This window comes from Hippocampus zosterae, chromosome 20, assembly GCF_025434085.1.
Source record: "Hippocampus zosterae strain Florida chromosome 20, ASM2543408v3, whole genome shotgun sequence".
In the NCBI taxonomy this organism is placed as follows: Eukaryota; Metazoa; Chordata; class Actinopteri; order Syngnathiformes; family Syngnathidae; genus Hippocampus; species Hippocampus zosterae.
Window position 1 is genome coordinate 2,970,516 of NC_067470.1, and position 19,665 is coordinate 2,990,180.

Consider the following 19,665-nt stretch of genomic DNA (forward strand, 5'->3'; position numbering starts at 1 on the left):
GAAGAAAAGCTCGCAGGAATGAGCAAGCATATTCCTTGGATGCGGAGGTAACAAGCACAATGGTGATGGTCCCTGAATCATTAATTGCGACTTCTGATGAGCCTGAAATGACCGCGAGTCCTCATTGGTGGTTCATTACTGACCTCTGGTGGTTAACTACAACCTCGCCCCGTAATTTAGACATTGTTTTTCCTCAAAATATTCCAATTTTGGTAAGATTATGATTTTTCTGCTCAAACTGTAATGTACACTTAAATTGATTGTCATCGCTCTTTTTTTGCCGTGCTATTTTGATTTGTTTGGTTCTGATTTTTTCTTGCCTGTACTATGAGTTGATTCGTCTACATGTAAAAAAAAAAAAGGGTTGATGTTGCTCAAGGCGTGCAAAAAATTCCTTTTTTTTGTGTGAAAGAACAAAAAGCCACTAGTGGGTGCAGTTGCATAGTCGTTTTATTGTGGAAAATACAGAAGACAAGGCAGATGGTCTTGTGTTTGTGTGCGCATGTAGAAAAACAAGGTGCTCGAGGATCCTCTCACTTCTTGCTGACGTTGGTGTCGTCCCTCTCCACGGGGAATATTTCAATTTCACGAATGATCCGTTCAGCGATAACACTGTTGTTTGCCGACACCATCCTCCGAGACATCAAGTCGAACGGCCCCCCTAAATTTTGCCCAGCACAAAGCATCTCTATTTATTTAGTTCACTTTTTTTTTTTTTTTTTTAAAGAACACCTTTGTTGATCAGCAAAAACCCCGCCACCCCGCCGTCAGTGTACGCACCGTCCACATCCAGCAGTATTCCGCCAGCTTCAGTCACGATCACCGCCCCCGCCGCGATGTCCCAGCAGTGGATCCCGATCTCGAAGAAAGCCTCCACCGCCCCGCACGCCACCAGGCACATGTTGGTGGCGGCTGTGCCCGAGCCGCGCAGTCTGCGGGGTAAAGGGTCGACATTAGCGCCAAATGGACAATGTGTTAACTTTCAATGTTGAGTCACTTTCAATTGCACAACTTGGTTTTGTTTTGAAAGCAGAGTATCGACGGGACGTGTAGCGAGCGCGTACTCACCCGTGCACGGGGATGCGCAGGATCTTTTGCATGGTGGAGAAGATCTTGGTGACCTTTTCGGGGTTCCTGTCGGTACCGTGCTCCGAGATGATGATGGATTTGTGGATGTCTGGTGAGACAGCGGGCGGGACGGCTTAAAGCGGGCGGGACGGAGCGGGGAGGGGAGGGGAGGGGAACCCCCCTCGCATCCTCACGTTACCTTTCACGTCCGACACTTGAATGAGCTCGTCGTTGCAGAAAGCTCCTTTGCCTCTCCTGGCTTTATACATCTTGTCCTCCAAGCAGCTGTACACCACGCCAAACTCCAACTGCAACATTGTCGGGACGATAAATAAATGCAGGAAATACTTGACGGCGTCCAATGCGTGGGGGATAATTTTAGATGCTGACTCACCTCCTTTTTGACTGCAAAGGCAATCGACACGGCCACGAATGGGAACCTGCGAACATTGCCCGCAAATGTTGCCAACTTGCACTGACACGGTTGACCGAGATCATCAAGCATCATCGTGTCATAATAATCTCAAAATAAAAAGTCATCTCCGGTGCGTTCATTTGTTCAAAGCACCATGTCAGCAACTTGAAAACTTGTTTGCAGAGTTTGGTCACATGACGTTCACCACGCAGGCGCCAGAGTAGGTAACGTTAATTTTGCTCAACAGCAGGGGGCGATGTTACACAACACGGGGAGGGGCCTCAGATGGATGAAAATTGAATCATTGCATCCGTTTTTTATTCCACCAGATCAGATTTTTTTTTTAAATCGTGTTTATTCTGCTTTAATGACTTACTAAAATCAATAAATAAAAATTAAACAATGTAAAAAAAAAAGTACAGTTAAAAAATACATTGACACAAACATTTGCCATGTTTTTATTTCATGAGACAACTACTGAATTAATTATTACTTTGAAGATCAGGAATATCCGACGCCTCTTTTTGGACAGTAATGCCTGTATTGGTAGTCACTCTTGAGGATTCACCAATACCTACGCCACTCGTACTTTGGAGACATTCAATTTCCACCCCCACAAAGACGTTTTTGTGTCTTTCCGATGCAGGTTGATTTGCCCATGTGTCAAATCGCCAAATTGCCGTGCCGATTCCTGGCGAGGAGGAATACTGCCTTCAAAAGAGCCCGATACCTTCCGGCATTTTAATCTCGAAATTTGGAAACCTGATTTGAGGAAGTTTGAGGAATACCACGCTCAGCCGAAAAGCTCAGTTTTCCAGGTTTTGGGCTTGGGTGGGAAAAAAAAAAAAAATTGTGTCGTAACCCTTCAATAACAGTAACTATGATCCTCCAAAGGCCAGACCAGTTAGTAAAATCCGGCATCCAGTGCAAAAGTATCAGCACCAGACTTTGAAGGCTGAAAGCAGAGAGACATGGTCTTACCCATGGACAAAGTTGGTGGTTCCGTCCACCGGGTCGATGATCCACGTGGGTTTGTCAGTCAAGATGCACGGTTTGCCGTTTGCCACCGACTCCTCGCCGATGAAGCTGCGGCGCAAACACACAAGACACGCCCTCAGTCAGTCGCCGTGCAGACAGAGCAACTTGTAGCCGAGTCGGAACGCAGTAGAAGGGTCGCCAGAGTTCAGCGCCGGCAGAGATGCAGCACTTGGAGCATACTTGGAATCGTTTTGCTACTACCTGAATCCAGTCATAGTGTCTTTTTGATTTCAGATTTTGATATATCATATTTCATTGAGCACAATGACAAAAAAAAATGTCAACAAAGACTTTTCTTTCCGATGCAGCACTTTGCATGCGGCTGTGGTTGGGGGGAGGTGTGGCGTGTCAAACTACTGCACTGTTGCGCCAACAACTGCCGAGGAGCAATTAAAAAAAAAAATTTTGCATTCAGTATCGGCGGCAGATTTCATATGCGATACCGTCAAATAAGGCCGATATCGGCCCAATACTGACACCTCTTATTGACACTCGTCCCTCCCTATTTGTAGAGTAGCCGTAAAGAAGTTGTAGCAGGAGTGACAGCTGTCGCGTACAATACAATACATGCTGATTGATATAGCGCTTAAATGATGTGAAGGAAAATTGTAAATAGTACTGCGATTTATCCATTTTGTGTTCATATTGCATTTAATTGAAAGATGTTTGTTGTTTTTTTCCTCTTTCTTCTTTCTACATACATTCTTGCTGCTGGAGGCTGTAAATTTCCCCAGTGTGGGACGAATAAAGGATATCTTATCTTATCTTATCTTTCAAAACAGCGGCAGTAGGCCAGGTGGAGCACAATTATCGGCCAATCGGAGCTGAGAAGACGGGTCACCTGTAGGTGTTGTCTCCAAACTCTTGTTTGAGTGAATTGATGATGATTTTCTCCACCCTCTCATCTGTCTTGGTGACCAGGTCCACTGTGGAGCTCTTTGTCGACACCTTGATTTCGCTCTCGCCGGCTTTCCGAATTTCCTGCGTGCACACGCAGAAGAACATTGGCTTGGGCAACTGCGCCCGATGACATCACACCAGCTACCATGTCAACTCCTCCTGCCGCAATACCCCACCCACCCCCACCCTGCCCCTCCCACGCCCCAGAGTTCTTTTTCACAGGTGCAAGCATACCTCACCAGCTTTCCTCGCCACTTTGACGGCAAAATCGTACGCCCTCTGCCACGGATCCTCCATCGCCTTGTGCGTTGGCTTTACCTGCACATACACACACGCACATGCACAAAGCAACTTTTTTTTTTTTTTTTTTTTTTGGGGGGGGTGTGCAAAAGCAACCGCGAGGCACGGAAGCAAAAGCAGCAGCACGAGATTCGGGGAAGGCCCAGCGGGCGGGGGTTTTCGCTGTCTTTGGGCCAGCCCGAGCTGAGTGTCACAAAAGAATGACTTATGTAACTAACATCCTGAAGCAAACCGCCTTCCTTTTGGAGCGGCCGAGCAAATAAACGACAGGATAAGAGTCTGCACTAGGTATGTACTATTGACTCTGATGCCAGGCGATAGATAAAACAAGCAGCACCTTACCTTGATGAGATGGGATGAGAGAGCGGGGGCGAGACGTTGCCGACTTGTGGTGCGGCGTCTTATGCAAAAGCAATGTTAAAATGCCTAATAGGAGGGTGGGTTGTTCTGTAGCGCTGTCAAAGTAGGAAAAGTACTAGCACCGCCTCACTCGCTCGCAAAAGGAGAAAAAAAAAACCCCACGCTCTTCAGGACAACATGCTAGAACACGATGCCATATTTAAATGGAACCCAGTGGAAAATTTCCACTGAATCGTTGGGCCAAGTGCGCACATTTTGGCAGGTTTGGGACACAATCTGCACGTGGCTATTCAAATGAAATGAAAAGCAGATGAATTGGGAGGAAAATAAACCTGGTGGAGCCTTTCAATGTTTTCTTTATATTGCAACTAGAGTCTATCGGCATGATTCAAGAGTGTTTTCCTTCTTCACAGAGCCAGTTCAAAATGTGAAAATCTCGCACACCACGCCTTCAAATAACTCGAGTCTTTTTGCCAGGTGACCCGGCAGGCGCAAATGTTGCGGGCCGTCTAGTCAGGGGGGGCCGGGAGACTCAATTTACAGGAAAATGCCGCTGAGGTACAAAGTCGCATCAGATCGGAAGTGTGCAGGTTTCTGCTCATGTGGCCGCAAGTCAAAATGTGAAGATTTGATCACGCCAATGAATATGCCGGCTTGGAGCGCATCACGTTACACCCGACAAAAGAATGTTGCGGTTATCAAGTGTGATTCAACCCGGCAAAACAAGCACGATGAACACATACCACATATGTATACATATCAAGAGAGACAGAGGCAAAGACAGACAGACTGACGTAGAGAGAAGTGTGTGTGTGTGTGTGTATGCGCATATTTTCAATAAATACATGAAATTCTTGTCTGGATGAGCCCTACACTTTTAAAAGGGAGAGTATATTGATTTGACTTGAAAAGAAAAAAAAACCCAAAAACTTAATAATACACCTCACAATATTTACGTATACGTATCATTTGTTTGTATGTTTGTCGCTGAACAAACAAACTACTGCCAACCGTTGCAGATGTTCAGTGAACTTGTTAATCTATCTTTGACAAATACCGTACGTAGCATTTAGCTAGGTTAGCATGTCCAATTCTTATTTTGAAAGCTCAGCAAACTATGTTAAAAGTTAGCCGAGTTTAGTCAGCATTTATTGTTAGAATAGTTTGGCCAAAGATTGCCAATCGTCCGGTTCCACATGGTCCAGTCTCGGAAACATCCATCTTTCATGATTGCACGAATGAGCAATCGGGTGAAGGATTTCAGGAAAGTTCCACCGAGGTAATAGGAGGGACAAAACAAATGCATCGGTCTTGCTGTCCCGCCATGAATAATTGATCGGAAATGACAATCCCCCCCACACCCCCAGGGATTCACAGCTGTAATTGAGGTCTCGATGTCGGTTAAGGTCGGCTGTTGAGAGATGAGCGGGCCTCGGACCGTTTTTCTCCTGCGTCGGGTGACAAATTTGATGTATTACTTAACAGCAGGAGGCGGTTTGATGTGATGGCATCCACGCGGGGTTGAGCTAACATGCTCCTTCCACGTTCTAGAATGCACATCTGTGGAGTATTAGCAATGTTTAGCATGTGAAATTGTGAACATTAGCTTAGTCTGTGAAGCAAATTGAGTGTGTTTTGTTGATAATGGTAGCTTTACATAACTATGTCAAGTAGCATCCAAATCATTTTTGGGTGCGAAAACTATCTCGATTGTGTCGCGCAATCGGCTATTACGTATGTTTCGAGAACCTTTTTTTTTTTTAAATCTATCAAAGCAAATCAGGTTAACTGTTGGGCTCGCTCTTTTGTGATGACATTTAGGCCAACCGGCAACTTTTACACACATTTAGTCAAGATTTTTTTGTTGCGCCATCTTTGAAAACGATTTCTTACTGTTAGCCATGTTTAGTGAACAATTTAGCAAACGACAGCAAAGCCAACTCTCAACTACTGTTGATGATTCATGAGAACTTTGTTTTGATTATTTTGAATTTGAAAGCTGAACCAACTATATTAGCTCGTAGGCGAATTTAGTATTGAACACATCTTGCTACGATAGCTTGGCAAAATAGTGCTATGAATGTTTGTTCAACATTTTTTTGTCGTGACAGCTTTGCGCTAAAACATTTTTTGGAAGATCTCTTTGCAAACCATATAAACTACTGGCACAAGGGTTGGCTACTTTAGTGGAAAAAAATGTCATGGCTGATTAGCCAACACTGTTAATAGCTCTGGATGTTGAGAGACCTTTTTTTTTTTTAGTTACGATAGTTTCGCAATCTATGTTGACTGCAAGGATAGCTCCGCATGCGTGTCAAATCCTAATTACAATAACTTCATACATGCTAAGAGGCTAGTCTTGCACAATGATGTTAAAACCTAGCGCAGTTTAGCTAACTGCTGTCACTGATCCTGAATAAATGGGTGGGTGGTGTCAGCAAGGACGTCCGGTGTGCATACTGTGGCCAACAAACCCCGAGAGAAACTCGTTCTGGTAAACCCCCTGATAGGAGGAGCCCAAAGTCACAAACAAACAGCCCATTGTTTACCCAATTTAATTCACAATCAGCATAGCGTGGTTAAACGTCATTGTATAAGAAAAAAAAAAAAAACTAGAATGTGGAGAGAGAGGTGGCAAAAAAGGCATTCCATTGGGCTCTGGAACATAACCAGCGGTTTTACAAGGCAGTGGGGAACACTGACGAGAAGCTACAATTTGAAACAATAGAACAAGGTTGGCTCACTCATCACCGACGAGTCACGCCCGGGTTGCTCATACTTAAAGAACATGATTGATCTTACAAGAGCCATTTTGCGTGAAGCTTGACAATGGCCCCTGCAGTGCGGTCCCTGCAGGAAGCAGCAAACTTTTGCTTTCGCAGAATATTTCTTCGTGTACATCGCCATTCACTTGAAAAGGGCGTGTGGTGACATTAAAGGGGGGGGGGGGGGGGGGTGTCAAGGCTTTCTTGTCAGTGAAATTTCCCACGGGAGATGTAAAATTCCAAAAGGGTCAAGCACTGACGGGCGGAAGGAAGCATTCGATCGATTTGGCAAAGACGGCCTACTGCTTCGTCACGGAGGTTTTTGGGGACAAAAGAAAAAAAAGAAGTCAGGCAATTTGCAGTTTCGCCAACCAAAGGTCCAGTCGTAGCCCCCTTTCAAACTGCCGTCTTTTTCCTGTGTCACTATTTGAGCACGCGGGAGTCCTGCATTTCATTACACATTAAAACCCCTCAAGGGAAATTCAACCGACCAGTCTGCAGAACATTTCAGTTGTTGCACACCACACGGATATACCCGATCACGCACAGCTTAGCATGGAGAGCCAAATGTGTGTTCGACGTCAGGATAGCGGAGCAACTGCAATTCAAAATGGGTTTTGTTTGATTGTCGTTTGATTATCTGATCCACGCTTAGCAAACAGCTGCTAACTTTGAGGCTTTTTTTTTTTTTTTTACCTCAGCAAATTTTGCCACAATATGTGCGAAAACTATTTGAAACATTTGCCTCGTCACCACAGCTCGGCTGGCTATAATCAAGCTGAAATGTCAACAGGCAACTTTAGGGTGCCAAGCAGTCAATAGAGTCCTTGCTATTTCACCACGTGCGGGGAACGTTCGAGAATCTGGCGTTGTAAGCTGGAAGCGCAACAATGGCGCGCGCTTCCTGACAGGCACCACAGGAACAGGCAATAAAAAGTTGCTTTTAAATCGGCAGCACTCCATGGCCGCCTTTCAAAATCGCACATGCTAGACAATAACAGTTCCGCAAGTGGCTGTGGCAAACCGTGACGAGCATTAAGAGAGTGCTGATGGTGCTTTGTTTGATGGCGAAGATACTTTCATCTTTTATCTAATTAACTGTGAGGCTAGTTTAGAAACTTTTTTAAGGGATATTTTAGCCAGATATCCAAACGATTAATCAATGACCCAAATAGTTGCCGATTAATCCATTAATTGTCGATTAAACAAATAATTGTTGCACGTCTGCTGACACGAGTGGTAAAGTGCCAGAGACTCGGGACAAGTTCCCCCCCCCCCCCCCCCCCCCCCCCCAAGCAAAACATTTGAAGGCTTGCATATTTGGAGCCGCTCTCGAGAGAAGCTACGAGAATGAGCGAGACACACCCTGCTCATCACACGCACGTGCTAGTTTCATGTTCCCACTGTTATGTAAGGCAATATATTGTTTCGCGAGCATTCACGCTTTGCGTGAGAGGATCCTGTTAACGACAGACCATCGTGTGGGATTCGATGGCATGACCGGTTGCTTTGTCACCGGGTAAGCCTTGACAAAAAAAAATAAAATGATATTAGTATAAGTATATTTATACAGCCAGAAAATTAAGCAATATTAGCAGTAAAGAAATATGCGTCTGTCATTTTTGGATTCAGCCGCCCAAAATGAGCCAGGAAGCATTCAATCTCTTCGGCACTCAAAAAACAAACAAATCATTTGTGTTAGCCGGCGTTATCGGCGACGGCAAATGTGATAAGGCTTTAAAATACCACCTTGCATGAATGACCGAAAGAAAGGATGGAAATGACGGACGGGCGCGGCGCGTCCGTCACACGCGTCACGAGGAGCCTGCCAACAGTGTGACGTTTGCGTCATCTGCCGCTCTTCATAACAGGCAGCTGACTAACTCGTGACTAACTGAATTGCACCATATGGACAAAAAGTATTCACTCACGCCGCCTCGATCGGCGCAAAGGGACGCTCGATGGAAAAAGGACTTTTGTCGGCTCTCGGGAGCGCCCGCCCGGCCCATCAATTGTGCATTTGAAGAACAAAGAGAATCTTTGATCTATTTCTGAAAAGGAATCTATGACAGATATGAGGAATTATGCTCTATTGTGACGTCACGATTCCACAGCTTGGTAATGAAATGATTCCTCCCTCCCTGGTTGAAAATCTTCACAGTTGCTCACTTTAGGGGCACAGGAGGAGATGGTTCATGCGAACCACCCCGGTTGTCCAACCGTCATTTGCATTTGCAGTTTACCAGAACTACACACAAAAGCGGAGCAATTTCCACCAAAGGGAATTTCAAGTGTTCTGCAATTTGATTTCCTTTGTGTGTTTTGACAGAAGACTGTTGAAGACCTTCGATTAGGACATCTGGGAACTGTTTGAAATTGTGACCAAAAAAAAAAAAAAAAATTGCTTAATACACTGCCTTTAAGCAATACGGATGTGGCCCAGACATCATAAAAGTCACTTCTTCCTCTTTGGGATCAACTCATACTGAAAGTGAAGAATATTTTTGTCCATGGAGAAAAATGTCAGAATGTATTCATGGTAAAAGCAAGTCATCATCCGAAATTTGGGATGCAAAGGGCGGCCTGCCCTGCAAGGACGCCGAAGGCCTGCTACACGCAGATGAAGTTTTGAAATCTTCAAAGACTCTTATCAAATCAACTAATCAAGCATTGAAGAGATTTGGTTCTATTGTGTGCTCCGATGACCTCAACATGGAAAAACACAGACGAAAAGATTTCGCTCCACCATCCAACCAGAAACAGCAACAAACGGAAAAACTGAGGCATCAAACAAGAGGAGGAAATGAGCGTGTTAAGGCCCCCCCCCAAACCGAAAAAAAAAGAAGAAAAAACATGTCACATTATCAAGTGAAGATAATGGGCAATGTCATAAGGGACGTTTGCTTTTATTTTCCGTCGCTCCCTTGTTCCTCAGTCAGGTGGAAGTCTAGATTGGCTACATTCCGTCTCAGAGTCACCGAGAATGCGGCTTTCCTCACACACAGGAAGCGCTCTGGTTCAATTATTTGGTGGAATTATCGGATTGGATAATCAATTCCAACGGCCGTCATTTCCTTCACTTTTCCATCATCCCCATTACTTCGGGATAGATCAATTATTGGCCTGGGACGATAACGGGGATTTTCTCACATAATGACATCAGACTTTTTTTTTTTTCCAAATCAGATGGCCCATAAGAAATCCATTTCAATCTATTTTATTTCAATGCAGCCACGTGCCTGCTGTCATGATTCACTCTCCAGCATTGTCCCGCCCACAGCACCATCTCATCTGATTGGTTACACACAGTGCCACGGCAGGGCTAACAGCCAATCAGCAGTGAAAGCTCAGCACCCAAAGTGGCCTCGCATACACACAGAGCAGAGGTAGGAAAAAAACAAGTTTGTCCAGGTGCAGAAGTGAGAATTTTAAACCAACAATAAAACATTGCAACACATGTTGCAAATCTGAAAACCTGTTCAACATATTTTTGAATTTGCATTTAAATTTAAAGTTCTGATTCAAAATTCAGATGCAAATATTACGACTCGTCAGGAGGGGGCGCCGCGTTTCACCTCTCAAGACAAACTTGCAGCTTGTTTAGGTGCCACTAAGCTCGCTCTCTCATTTATTGTTTTTTTAGTTTTTTTCTGAGCCCAACGCGTCGTCCCTACCGACGTGGAAATCTACGATGTGGCTGGCAAGGCGCTCAGCCACCGCTGCACTGCTGGCCGCGATCAGCCGGCGGGACATCAGATCAAAGGGACCCCCTGGGCGACACAAGACGAGAGGAAGCACAGTGTCAGCCGTTTGTTTCGACGCTTTATCTCCTCCCATGTTTGGCCTCGGTGTGGTCGAGTGGCACGCGCAGACGCCTCTTTGAAGTTCACTAACAATGCCTGACGTCAAATTTGAACAAGACTGGCTCGATGGGTTGCAAGGCATGTCGGTGACGGTGCCCTTGAAGCAAGCTATGTTCATTGAGGGCATACTGAAGGTTGGGAAGAAAAAAAAAAGAGATAGCATTGTCGTCTTCCTAATGGTAGCCACAGCTCATTAGATCCTGCGGGTGTGCCTAATTTTGTGGTTGGGATTAGTCAAGACACTTGGAAAAATAACTTTTGACCATAGTTCCCATGAAAGACAAATAATATGATTCGTGTGGAAAAAAACAAAACATTACATTTGGAAAACTACTTGGAATAAGGGTCATACTGACAAGGGGGGAAAACAAGTGTATATATATTTTTAAGCATGTCACACAAAACATTTTTTCCAGACAAATGTTCACTTTTTTTTTTAATTTAAGAAAAGGGGGAAAAGTATTAAGTCACGTTTTTTGGGAGAAAATAAAACGTGTGTGTTTCCCCAGTGGACAGAGTTATTTTTGGCAGGAATGTTATTTTTCTGAGAAATGCCCCCCCCCTAAAAAAAAATAAATCCTGTTTTATTGTACTTAAAAATAGTTTTTCCTTCAAAAGTAGGTATTTTTTTTCCTGAGCATTTTAAAGTCATATTTTCTATTTGTTGATTTTCATTTTTTAAATATTTTAGAATCATTGCAATAAGACTAATCTGAGTGGGGTGGGGGGGTTCTCAACAAAATGGCATTTTCATGTATATAAAATGCTTTCTAAATGTATTCTGTATTTTCTTCAACCAAAAATATATCTAATAAATAAACTGCCTTTCTAAAGGTGCAAGAGATTGCAGCGGTAGCTAAAACATCATGAGCCAACATTTCATGTTGGCAGTGTAAAATTTGAAATATGACTACACCGTGTTTAACCAACATCGACATTAGTAGTGCAAAAAGGTGCATATTTCTGCCGAGTTGTGCCGCCGACTTTGTTGAAGAATGTTGCGCAACAGCGCAGGATGCAAATGTTACCAACTCCTGAAGGCCGGATGGCTCAAACCTTTCACCACCTTCCAACTTCCTTGTTTCGAGAAATTCACTTTGCCAGCTCTTGCCCTAACTTGCACCTTGAATCAAGTGACGACACGCTCGACTCTGGATGCGGCGCGGGTGCGGTTGCTCGGCTCGGCGGCTCACCTGAAACATCCACGATGACGCCGCCAGCCTCGGTGAGCACGGCGGTGCCCCCGGCCATGTCCCAGCAGTGGATGCCCAGGTGGTAGTAAGCGTCCGCCGCGCCGCTGGCCACAAGACACATGTTGATGGCGGCGCTGCCCGGTGAGCGGATGCTGAGGGCGCAAACACAGTCAAGTCACGAGGTCTGAAATGCAACTTTGCAGATCTCCGCGAAGGACAAACAAAGAATCTAATGGGGATCCGCACTTGATTGCACATCTTCAACTTCTCTCACAGAGTTGCAGGTCTTCAGTTTGTGCCTGCGTGCAACGCACGATACATGTTTTATATTCAAATCATCCTTTGGTTTTTTTTTTTTTTAAATTTACTTCCTTGAGGCATTGCAAAGATTGCCAAATTCTCTGAGAGTACAAATGTTCCAACCTGCTGAGGGACTTCAGACACAAGCTAGCCAATGACTAAACTTTGGCTAGTTCCATGTAAATGTTCATTAATATACACTGTCCCCTTTCAATTCAACAAATAATTGTATGGAACAATTTTGAAATTGACAATACAGACACAAGTGATTTGAAAAGACTTATTGCTCCCTCTTGTGGCTGGTTCTTATTGTTTGTTTGTTTTTTTCGCTGATTGGTCCCCAAAAATCCTGATCGTGAAAACTCTAAAAGGGATGTTCGCTTCAAGTGAGTGAAGGAAGGCAAGCAAATGTGGATCTGATTGAAAACGTCACACATTCTTCCCTTGCCTCAGGCCTCCCCAAAGTTAAAAGTATGAACCGCTTCAATGTTTGTTTGTTTTTTCTGATTGCACAATGCCTATTACGAACACACAAGCGGCCATGAAATAAAACCTCCCTGGCAGAGGTAATTACCCGTGAACAGGAATGGTGAGGACGCTCCTGAGGTTGGCCATCATGGTGTCCAATTGCTGCTGATCCTTTTTGAAGGCCACCTCGGTCAGCACCAGGCAACGGCTGAGATCTGTCCAAAAGTGCACAAGAGAGCAGGGTGAGGCTGGCTGCTGAGATGGGGGCTCCACCTGCTGGCTACAAGCGGAAACGCTGGCCCTCCCTCACCTTCCTGTCCAGAAACCTTGATGGGAAGGCCGTTGCAAAAGGCCCCTTTGCCCTTGCGCGCCGTGTACATTTTGTCCTCAATGCAACTGTACACCACGCCGAACTCAATCTGACGACAACCAAATCACAAAGGAAAGCAACTGTTAGTGACATGAGCCAAGCAAAGCACATGGGGGGGTTATTCGAGGGAGTCACTGACAGAACACACACAAACTCTGCGGCCTACCTCTTTCTTGACTGTGAAGCCGATTGACACAGACACAAAAGGGAACCTAAAAAACAGAAAATCACCGGCCATAAGGGCCCCGTCCAATTAGCCTGAAGGTAAAACTAGAGCAAGCAAAACCAGAGGGATGTGCGGCGCACCCGTGCACAAAGTTGGTGGTGCCGTCGATTGGATCAATGATCCAAGTGGGGTCATCGGTGAGGATGCTGGGGGCGCCTGCTGCCACTGACTCCTCGGCAATGAAGCTTAAAACGGGAAGACAAACACGAACGACACCAAACAGTGACGTTTTGTGAGCCATTCCTCAGCAAGGGATTTTTTTTGGGGGGGGGGGGGATCTGGAATTTTGGTTGAGTGTCCCTGGTGACAAAATATTTTGTCCCTGGTGACAAAATATCGAAGTCGAGTACCTGTGTGTGGGAAACTTTGCCCTGATGGAAGATATGATGAGGCGCTCCACTCTCTGGTCCGTCTCGGTTACGAGATCCACTTGCGAGCTCTTGTGCATGACGGCGATGTCGTCCTGGAGGGCCTCGCGGATCACCTGGTGAGGGACCACCACAGCAGCACACAAAGTATCACAGAGATGTGCAGAAACCATCCCATCATACAATATAATACCTCTTTATTTATGTCGCGCTTTCACAAGCTGCGGTGGTAACAAAATGATTTACTGAATATTTAACATAAATCAATAATACGATCCACAAAGTTTTGCCAGTTTGGCTGCAATTTTCAATGCAAAACAAGGTGATTTCCATGCCATTTGTATGAAGCAAATTCCCGCAATGAATAAATTCACCTTGCCAGCCTGTTTGGCAATCTCCACACAGTGGTCCATGCACTCCTGCCAAGGGTCAGTCATTGCTGGCACAGTAAATGAATGACACAAATCCAGTGACAAATCTTCCTGAAAGACAAAAATGCCAACTGTGTAAACGTCGGTGTGATGAGAACAATGTAGCACAAGCAGGGCGGATAAGAAAGCATCCGATATCAGATATGAGCTGGCAAACCTGTTAGGTTACAATTTTACAAGATGCCTGCGGGGATGCGTACAATCAATTGTTGATCATGTCAAATGTGAGCAGGGAGGGAACGTCGGCGAAATGCATGTTGGAGTGTTGAGAAGGCCGTCTTTCATGAACTTCACGACACTTCATCTCGACCCCGGTTTCTCTAGTAAAAGACGTCGTTCAAAGTTCGGATGTGAACGTTTAATGTGAGATTTTTAAAAAAAAGTCGTTTGGCTAGGACACCTTGACAACTGTTTAGCTCCAAATGGCCAGCTTGCATCAAATGTTCATACAACACTTGCATTGGCTAGAAAACTGTCAACTGGACGGTTCGTAACGTGGTCATGAATCATTACGACAGCTAGCAGACAGATAAATTGTTAAATGGGGTCGAAACAGACACTTGAATACTTTAAACCCAGCGGAATAATTACAGTTGATGAATTAATGTCCACACGAAGCGTTTCTACAAGTCAGTCAGCGAAGCTAGGCTTGTTCGGTGTTTATCACGTGGTTGCCTTTCTGCGAATTCATTGGCTAGAGGCACACTGAGGACAAGGATGAATGTTTTATCATTCGTTACTTTTTCTGGCCGCAAGGTGGCAGCAAAGCTGGCTGTGACCATGTTAAATTATATTTGTGCAACATAATTGAGAAGAGGATCAAGCGGCTCGGAAGATGAATGAATGAATGAATGAATGAATTGAGAAGAGAAAACGCTGTACTGTATTTGAAAAATATCTCCATTTGGATTTATACAATTTATATAAAGCATTGCTAATGCACCTTACATGGATTGCACATAATAACTTTATTTTCTCTCTTTTGAATGTTCTGCATTATACAGTAGGAAAGCTCACCTTGCATAGTGACAGCAATTAAATATTAATTCTCTTGCTTGTCCTGTTGACATATCTCCTCTCAAACAAACAGCGCAGTTGTTGTGTTTGGAAATTGGTCATGCCACCATAATCGGAGTCACGCGGACGCCCAACCAGCGGCGCCTTGGAAGAATAATGTGTCCTGTTTACCAACGCGCGTCTCCTTGCCGTTCTTGGAAGTGTCTGCAATGGACGACCCTCTTTGGGACTGTGCACGCCTTTGAGCATCACCAAGAAACGGCATGATAATGGGGAGCATGTGCTTTTCGTCAGCAAACTCGCCTGCACCGAAAGTCTCAGGCAGTCTCGGCTGTTCTCGTGTCTTGACTTGTTGTGTGCTAGCTTCTTTCGGGAACGGATCATCGTTGATGGTTGGTGGTTAGAAAACGCCGTCTGAAGCGATCCCTCGACGGGCAAAGCGGAGGGTTACCATGGCGACCAACTTTAGAACCAGCGTGGCACCGTGTAAGTTTTTCTGATGTGTTTTTTTTAAATATAATTTCGACATCCGAACAAGTGTAGCGTACCGGCCAATTCTGGACCAAGTCTGAGAAGACGCGTCTTTGGGATTGAATGAGTTTTTCTGCGGAATATTATGCTAAATGACACATTTTCACCATGAATGAGCTTTGAAAAAAAAACATGACATCCCTTGAATCATAGCCTGAAATGATAAAAATTAAAAACGTATTTATGAACAAGTTACAACGTTAAGACAAGATAATGGCCTATAACCCCACCGCTCCGAAAAATCGTCGGATTTTGGCAGATTTATCTCTTTATTGGTAAACACATAGTGAAGGACGAAGTATAAAACAGTCAAATGTCGTGCCTGTCGTTCACGTCATTATTGTTGTAGCGTTAAGGGAGCAAAAGAGCAGTCATTTTAGCCCCGATAAATGTTTTGTGTGAATGTTACAATCCGTTTCCGAATTGTCAAGTTATTGATGTCAGCAGGTGTGCTGGTACTTTGCATGTGCGCCGTCCCACTGCGAGCCCGTTCGGGCACGACGCCCAACATCAAGCACATTGTGATGGGCAGGTGCTTCAATTACATCACACTCGTCAACCCCGACATCAGGTAACCGGCACTGAAACCTCCACCACCTGTTACAGTACATTTGCCAATCGTGTAGTCATTTTTCTCTAGACTCCCATTTGGTGGTTTTTATTTGTTATTATGTGTGTGGCAGTTTGCATTTGTGCGATTGTTTGCTTGTCCATCCCAAGGCGCTAATTTGTTTGCTCACGCAGGTCGGACTGCGAGGAGATCTGGCGAGCGTTCGAGGCGGCGGTGTTGCGGCAGGCCTCGTGCAACGTGGCCGCCGAGCACTACCGCCATATGTTCCGAGCCATGCCGCAAACGGGCGCCTGCAACCGGGTAACCCACAAAAAATCGTCATTCGCACAACCGGCACTGGCAACTCACAGAGTACAAACACTTTGGTACTATACTTTTTTTTTTCCAAGATGGCGCCCGAGTAGGCAGCCTTCGGCAAGTGCTCTTCAAGAGCCTTGCTTTTTTGTTCTTTTTTGCTGTTTTTGTCTTTTGTTTTGTCACATGTTGTTTGTTGTTTGATCGTGTGGACCTGATATGGACTGTTTTCAGCGCTTTTTGGCCACGACATTCGTCAAAGGAGCAGTATCTGTGCTTGGTGGTTGCGCCTTCTCGGCAGCACGCCTGTACCAGCACAGATTTTGATTGGGACGAATGTCGGCGCCATTGACTGTCGGTGCTGGACAGACCTGGGGCGCTTGTGTTTTTTGCGCCAGTAATGGGCAGCATTTTTCACAACCCCGATTTGTTCAGTGGCTATGTCAGCGCTGTTGGACAGTTGGCGTCGGTGCGGCTGGATGGATGGCCGCTGAAGTTGAGGATGAGGAGAGAGGAGCGTTGGCGAAGAGCACCGATGCGTATTTGGAACCGTGAGTCGCCGCTTGGAATTGAAGTGGATTTCCATGGGACAGGAGAAGTGAACCAATCTCTTTTTTCGTCAATGGATGCTACAGCTTCTTGTTGACTTTGAAACTTAGCTTGTAGCCGACGTGTGCTCATTTTGAGCATGACGTCTCTGATCCACTGGTTAAAGGACACTTTGATTGTCTCCTCTTTCATCTCAAACCGCTTCAAACAACAAAGCGTGTGACGGAAAAGTGGTTAGGACTGCACGACTGTTTGTGTTTTATGTTATGTGTTGTGTTTATTATTTTACTTTATGTTAACTGTTTTGTAAAGCGCTTTGTTACAGCTGCCGCTGTTGTGAAAGCGCTATATAAATCAGAATGTATTGTATTGTATTGTATTGTATACTCGAGTACATTTGTCAGGCATGTGTGCTTGATTTGAAAATTCATTTTCCAGATGTTTTCTTTACTTTTGACAAAATAGGCTTGGTTATTTCCCCCCCCCCCTTCCATGTTGCTGAAGAGGAACTATATTGAAGTCTGTTTGAGGAGTTTCACTGAGACAAAAGTAGTACTTTACCACCTTGTGGCCTCTTGGCATCAAGGAACTATGTGGAAGTGAATTGAGCACTTACATTTTGACAAAAGTAGTGCTTTGCTGCCATTTTGTGTCCTCTTGCTGCCAAGAAACTACAGTATGTGAAAGTGAGTTGAGGAGTTTCCTAGAGATATTTTGCCCCCTGTGAATATGATAAATATATTTGAATAATTTCAATTGTTTTGTGTGTGTGTGTGTGTGTGTGTTTTTTAAGTTCCTGTTGTGGAGCAAGACGAGGACGCTGGTTCAGGACTACGCTGCAGTGGCGCATCACTTGTGGACGCTGGAGGACACATTGGTGGGCTACATGTTTAATGACCTCATCTGGTGCGGGCAACAAGAACACTCCGGTACGCCACTTCCTGTCATGCTGTTGCGACGCCGCCAATCGCAGCGCCATGTCGACTCACTGCCAATCTTTTCAGATTTCAATTTCGGATCATGTCCCGAGTGGTCGGCGTGTGTACATCATCCAGTCCACTCCTTTTGGAGGCAAGCTTCCAAAAATGTGAGTTTTGCATCAGCAAGCATTCACAATTTTCAGAGCACGAATTTATTTTTTGTTTTACTTTCCCAAAAGTTCTATTTTTGTGAAAAGAACATTTTGTTTTTTCAAGGATTGGTAATTAAACGAGAACGAAGTCAGAATTTTACTACAAAAAGGTCTTATTTTTTGGTGAATTTCTTTTGTTGGAGGAAACATTAGGTAATTTCACAAAAACAACGTCATAAAAATGTCTGCGTCTCATGCAAATAGGTCATGTTTTTTTCAATAATTTTCCTTCCTTGAAAGGATTTGTAGGGCAAAATGCTGTGCATGTCAGAACATTGCAGGAAGCAGTCCCTGATTTTTCTCAGAGAATATTTTTAAATCAAGCCTTGTATTGTTTTTTTTTCTGAGAATCTTTGTTGATCTTTTCTTTTGGCGTTTGTTTGTCAGTTTGCGGAAATGGCGTGCGGCAATGTGACTGTGCTGCTCAACGGCTCCATTGAGAAGGCCTTCAACAGGAACAGGTGGCTCTTTGTTTTCGATTCTCTTCAAAGTTGAACGGGACTCACTCCTGATTTCCAAGTTGGATTTGTTGTTGTTTTTCTTTTGCCTGTCTTACAGCATGTTCGGAAGTGTGGAGCTGGACAGTTTGAATCCGCAGCGGGTCCACTACGTCAACATCAAAGTGGTGGCCAATCTGGATGGCCCCTTCATGTGAGCAAATTCAAATAATATTGATGATTTCATAAGTTCTGTTTTTCTGACTAGCAATGACAGGTGTACACTTCAAAACACAACTTGTGTATGAACCGGAATAGCGGAGCCTTGAGAAGATAGATGACAATACTCACAGGCATATATTATCTACGCTCTGCAAAGAATGGCTAATATTACTGCCGTACCAAGAAGCCAAGAGAGGAGCTGATTAATGACTCTCCTTGGGGCTTTCCATGCACAGAGAATCCTGTAACGGGGGCTCCATCGCAGACCTGATCCACATCCTGCAGACTAGAGGATTCCGCTGGACCTGCTCTGACCACGACCGGTAAGCCAGCAGCACGCTCGCCCGACTCCAATCTTCCCAGCCTAACTCAGGGAAATTCGTCCGCAGGATCCTGACCATGCTGCAGTGTGTCCACAAGCCGGAACACACGGCGTGCCATACCTGCACCGACAGCCATTCGGTGAACTGGCAAATTATGGACAAATTTTGGTGCGCCAAGACAAATCTCAGGTCAGCCAAATGACTGGTCCTATGCAAATGTGACAGTAAAGTTGCATTTTTTTAGCTTTGTGACAAATAATTGTGTTTTGACAATAATATAGTTGGATATTCTAGATGTTATTTAAAATATTTTCCAATAAAGCTGAATTTTTGCAAGAAATAAAACCTTGTGATTTTTTGGGGAAAGTTTGGGGTTTTTTTCTAGAGAGATCATAAGTTTGTGCTTTTTAGACATTATTTTTTGACAATAAACTTCAAGTCAGCAATGGACGAAAATCCACAAGGAAGCTAACAATTTTTAAAATACAAATTCATTTTTTAAAACATAAAGCATCATGCATATA

General features: G+C 44.6%; 3 protein-coding genes and 2 long non-coding RNA genes across 8 annotated transcripts; 3 read left to right on the forward strand and 2 right to left on the reverse strand.

The window, feature by feature from the left end:
* Window positions 1–432: 432 nt before the first annotated feature.
* LOC127593139 (inositol monophosphatase 1-like) lies at window positions 433–11,926 on the reverse strand. Of its 2 annotated transcripts, none has more exons than XM_052054384.1 (9): window positions 11,903–11,926; window positions 3,656–3,739; window positions 3,363–3,502; window positions 2,465–2,569; window positions 1,463–1,508; window positions 1,268–1,376; window positions 1,069–1,177; window positions 781–932; window positions 433–661 (listed from the first exon to the last, which is right to left on the reverse strand). In XM_052054384.1, exons 1-9 carry the CDS (start codon window positions 11,909–11,911, stop codon window positions 534–536), a joined length of 882 nt encoding a protein of 293 aa, XP_051910344.1. In that variant the 5' UTR covers window positions 11,912–11,926; the 3' UTR covers window positions 433–533. The 2 variants fall into 2 exon arrangements, with proteins under 2 accessions (XP_051910344.1, XP_051910346.1); XM_052054386.1 differs by lacking the exon at window positions 11,903–11,926 and adding an exon at window positions 4,064–4,235.
* On the forward strand, window positions 2,955–3,505 carry LOC127593144 (uncharacterized). Its single transcript, XR_007960336.1, has 2 exons — window positions 2,955–3,069; window positions 3,304–3,505. It is a non-coding gene; the product is annotated as an uncharacterized LOC127593144 (long non-coding RNA).
* LOC127593140 (inositol monophosphatase 1-like) lies at window positions 9,378–14,766 on the reverse strand. 3 transcript variants are annotated; one of them, XM_052054388.1, is made up of 9 exons: window positions 14,657–14,766; window positions 14,009–14,116; window positions 13,617–13,750; window positions 13,347–13,451; window positions 13,207–13,252; window positions 12,981–13,089; window positions 12,777–12,885; window positions 11,903–12,054; window positions 9,378–10,616 (listed from the first exon to the last, which is right to left on the reverse strand). In XM_052054388.1, the coding sequence occupies exons 2-9, from the start codon at window positions 14,069–14,071 to the stop codon at window positions 10,486–10,488; spliced, it is 849 nt and encodes a 282-aa protein (XP_051910348.1). In that variant the 5' UTR covers window positions 14,072–14,116; window positions 14,657–14,766; the 3' UTR covers window positions 9,378–10,485. The 3 variants fall into 3 exon arrangements, with proteins under 3 accessions (XP_051910348.1, XP_051910349.1, XP_051910347.1); XM_052054389.1 differs by lacking the exon at window positions 14,657–14,766 and adding an exon at window positions 14,266–14,385; XM_052054387.1 differs by lacking the exon at window positions 14,657–14,766 and adding an exon at window positions 14,223–14,380.
* LOC127593142 (uncharacterized) lies at window positions 10,084–11,146 on the forward strand. The gene is made up of 2 exons (XR_007960334.1): window positions 10,084–10,232; window positions 10,490–11,146. It is a non-coding gene; the product is annotated as an uncharacterized LOC127593142 (long non-coding RNA).
* On the forward strand, window positions 14,290–19,539 carry LOC127593138 (ADP-ribosyl cyclase/cyclic ADP-ribose hydrolase 1). Its single transcript, XM_052054383.1, has 10 exons — window positions 14,290–14,428; window positions 15,156–15,568; window positions 16,061–16,184; window positions 16,358–16,484; window positions 17,821–17,956; window positions 18,032–18,114; window positions 18,547–18,620; window positions 18,718–18,810; window positions 19,055–19,141; window positions 19,208–19,539. The coding sequence occupies exons 2-10, from the start codon at window positions 15,535–15,537 to the stop codon at window positions 19,341–19,343; spliced, it is 894 nt and encodes a 297-aa protein (XP_051910343.1). The 5' UTR covers window positions 14,290–14,428; window positions 15,156–15,534; the 3' UTR covers window positions 19,344–19,539.
* The last annotated feature ends 126 nt before the right edge of the window (window positions 19,540–19,665 follow it).

Coding starts and splice junctions, on each gene's coding strand:
- LOC127593138 (XM_052054383.1), top strand. CDS start 15,535: ATGGCGACCAACTTTAGAACCAGCGTGGCACCGT. Junction 15,569..16,060: donor TAGAACCAGCGTGGCACCGT/GTAAGTTTTTCT, acceptor TGATGTCAGCAG/GTGTGCTGGTACTTTGCATG. Junction 18,621..18,717: donor AAGGCCTTCAACAGGAACAG/GTGGCTCTTTGT, acceptor CCTGTCTTACAG/CATGTTCGGAAGTGTGGAGC.
- LOC127593139 (XM_052054384.1), bottom strand. Junction 3,503..3,655: donor TGGCGAGGAAAGCTGGTGAG/GTATGCTTGCAC, acceptor GTGTGCACGCAG/GAAATTCGGAAAGCCGGCGA. Junction 1,178..1,267: donor TCAAGTGTCGGACGTGAAAG/GTAACGTGAGGA, acceptor CTGTCTCACCAG/ACATCCACAAATCCATCATC.
- LOC127593140 (XM_052054388.1), bottom strand. CDS start 14,071: ATGACTGACCCTTGGCAGGAGTGCATGGACCACTGTGTGGAGATTGCC. Junction 13,452..13,616: donor GCAAAGTTTCCCACACACAG/GTACTCGACTTC, acceptor TCCCGTTTTAAG/CTTCATTGCCGAGGAGTCAG. Junction 13,090..13,206: donor GCTTCACAGTCAAGAAAGAG/GTAGGCCGCAGA, acceptor GGTTGTCGTCAG/ATTGAGTTCGGCGTGGTGTA.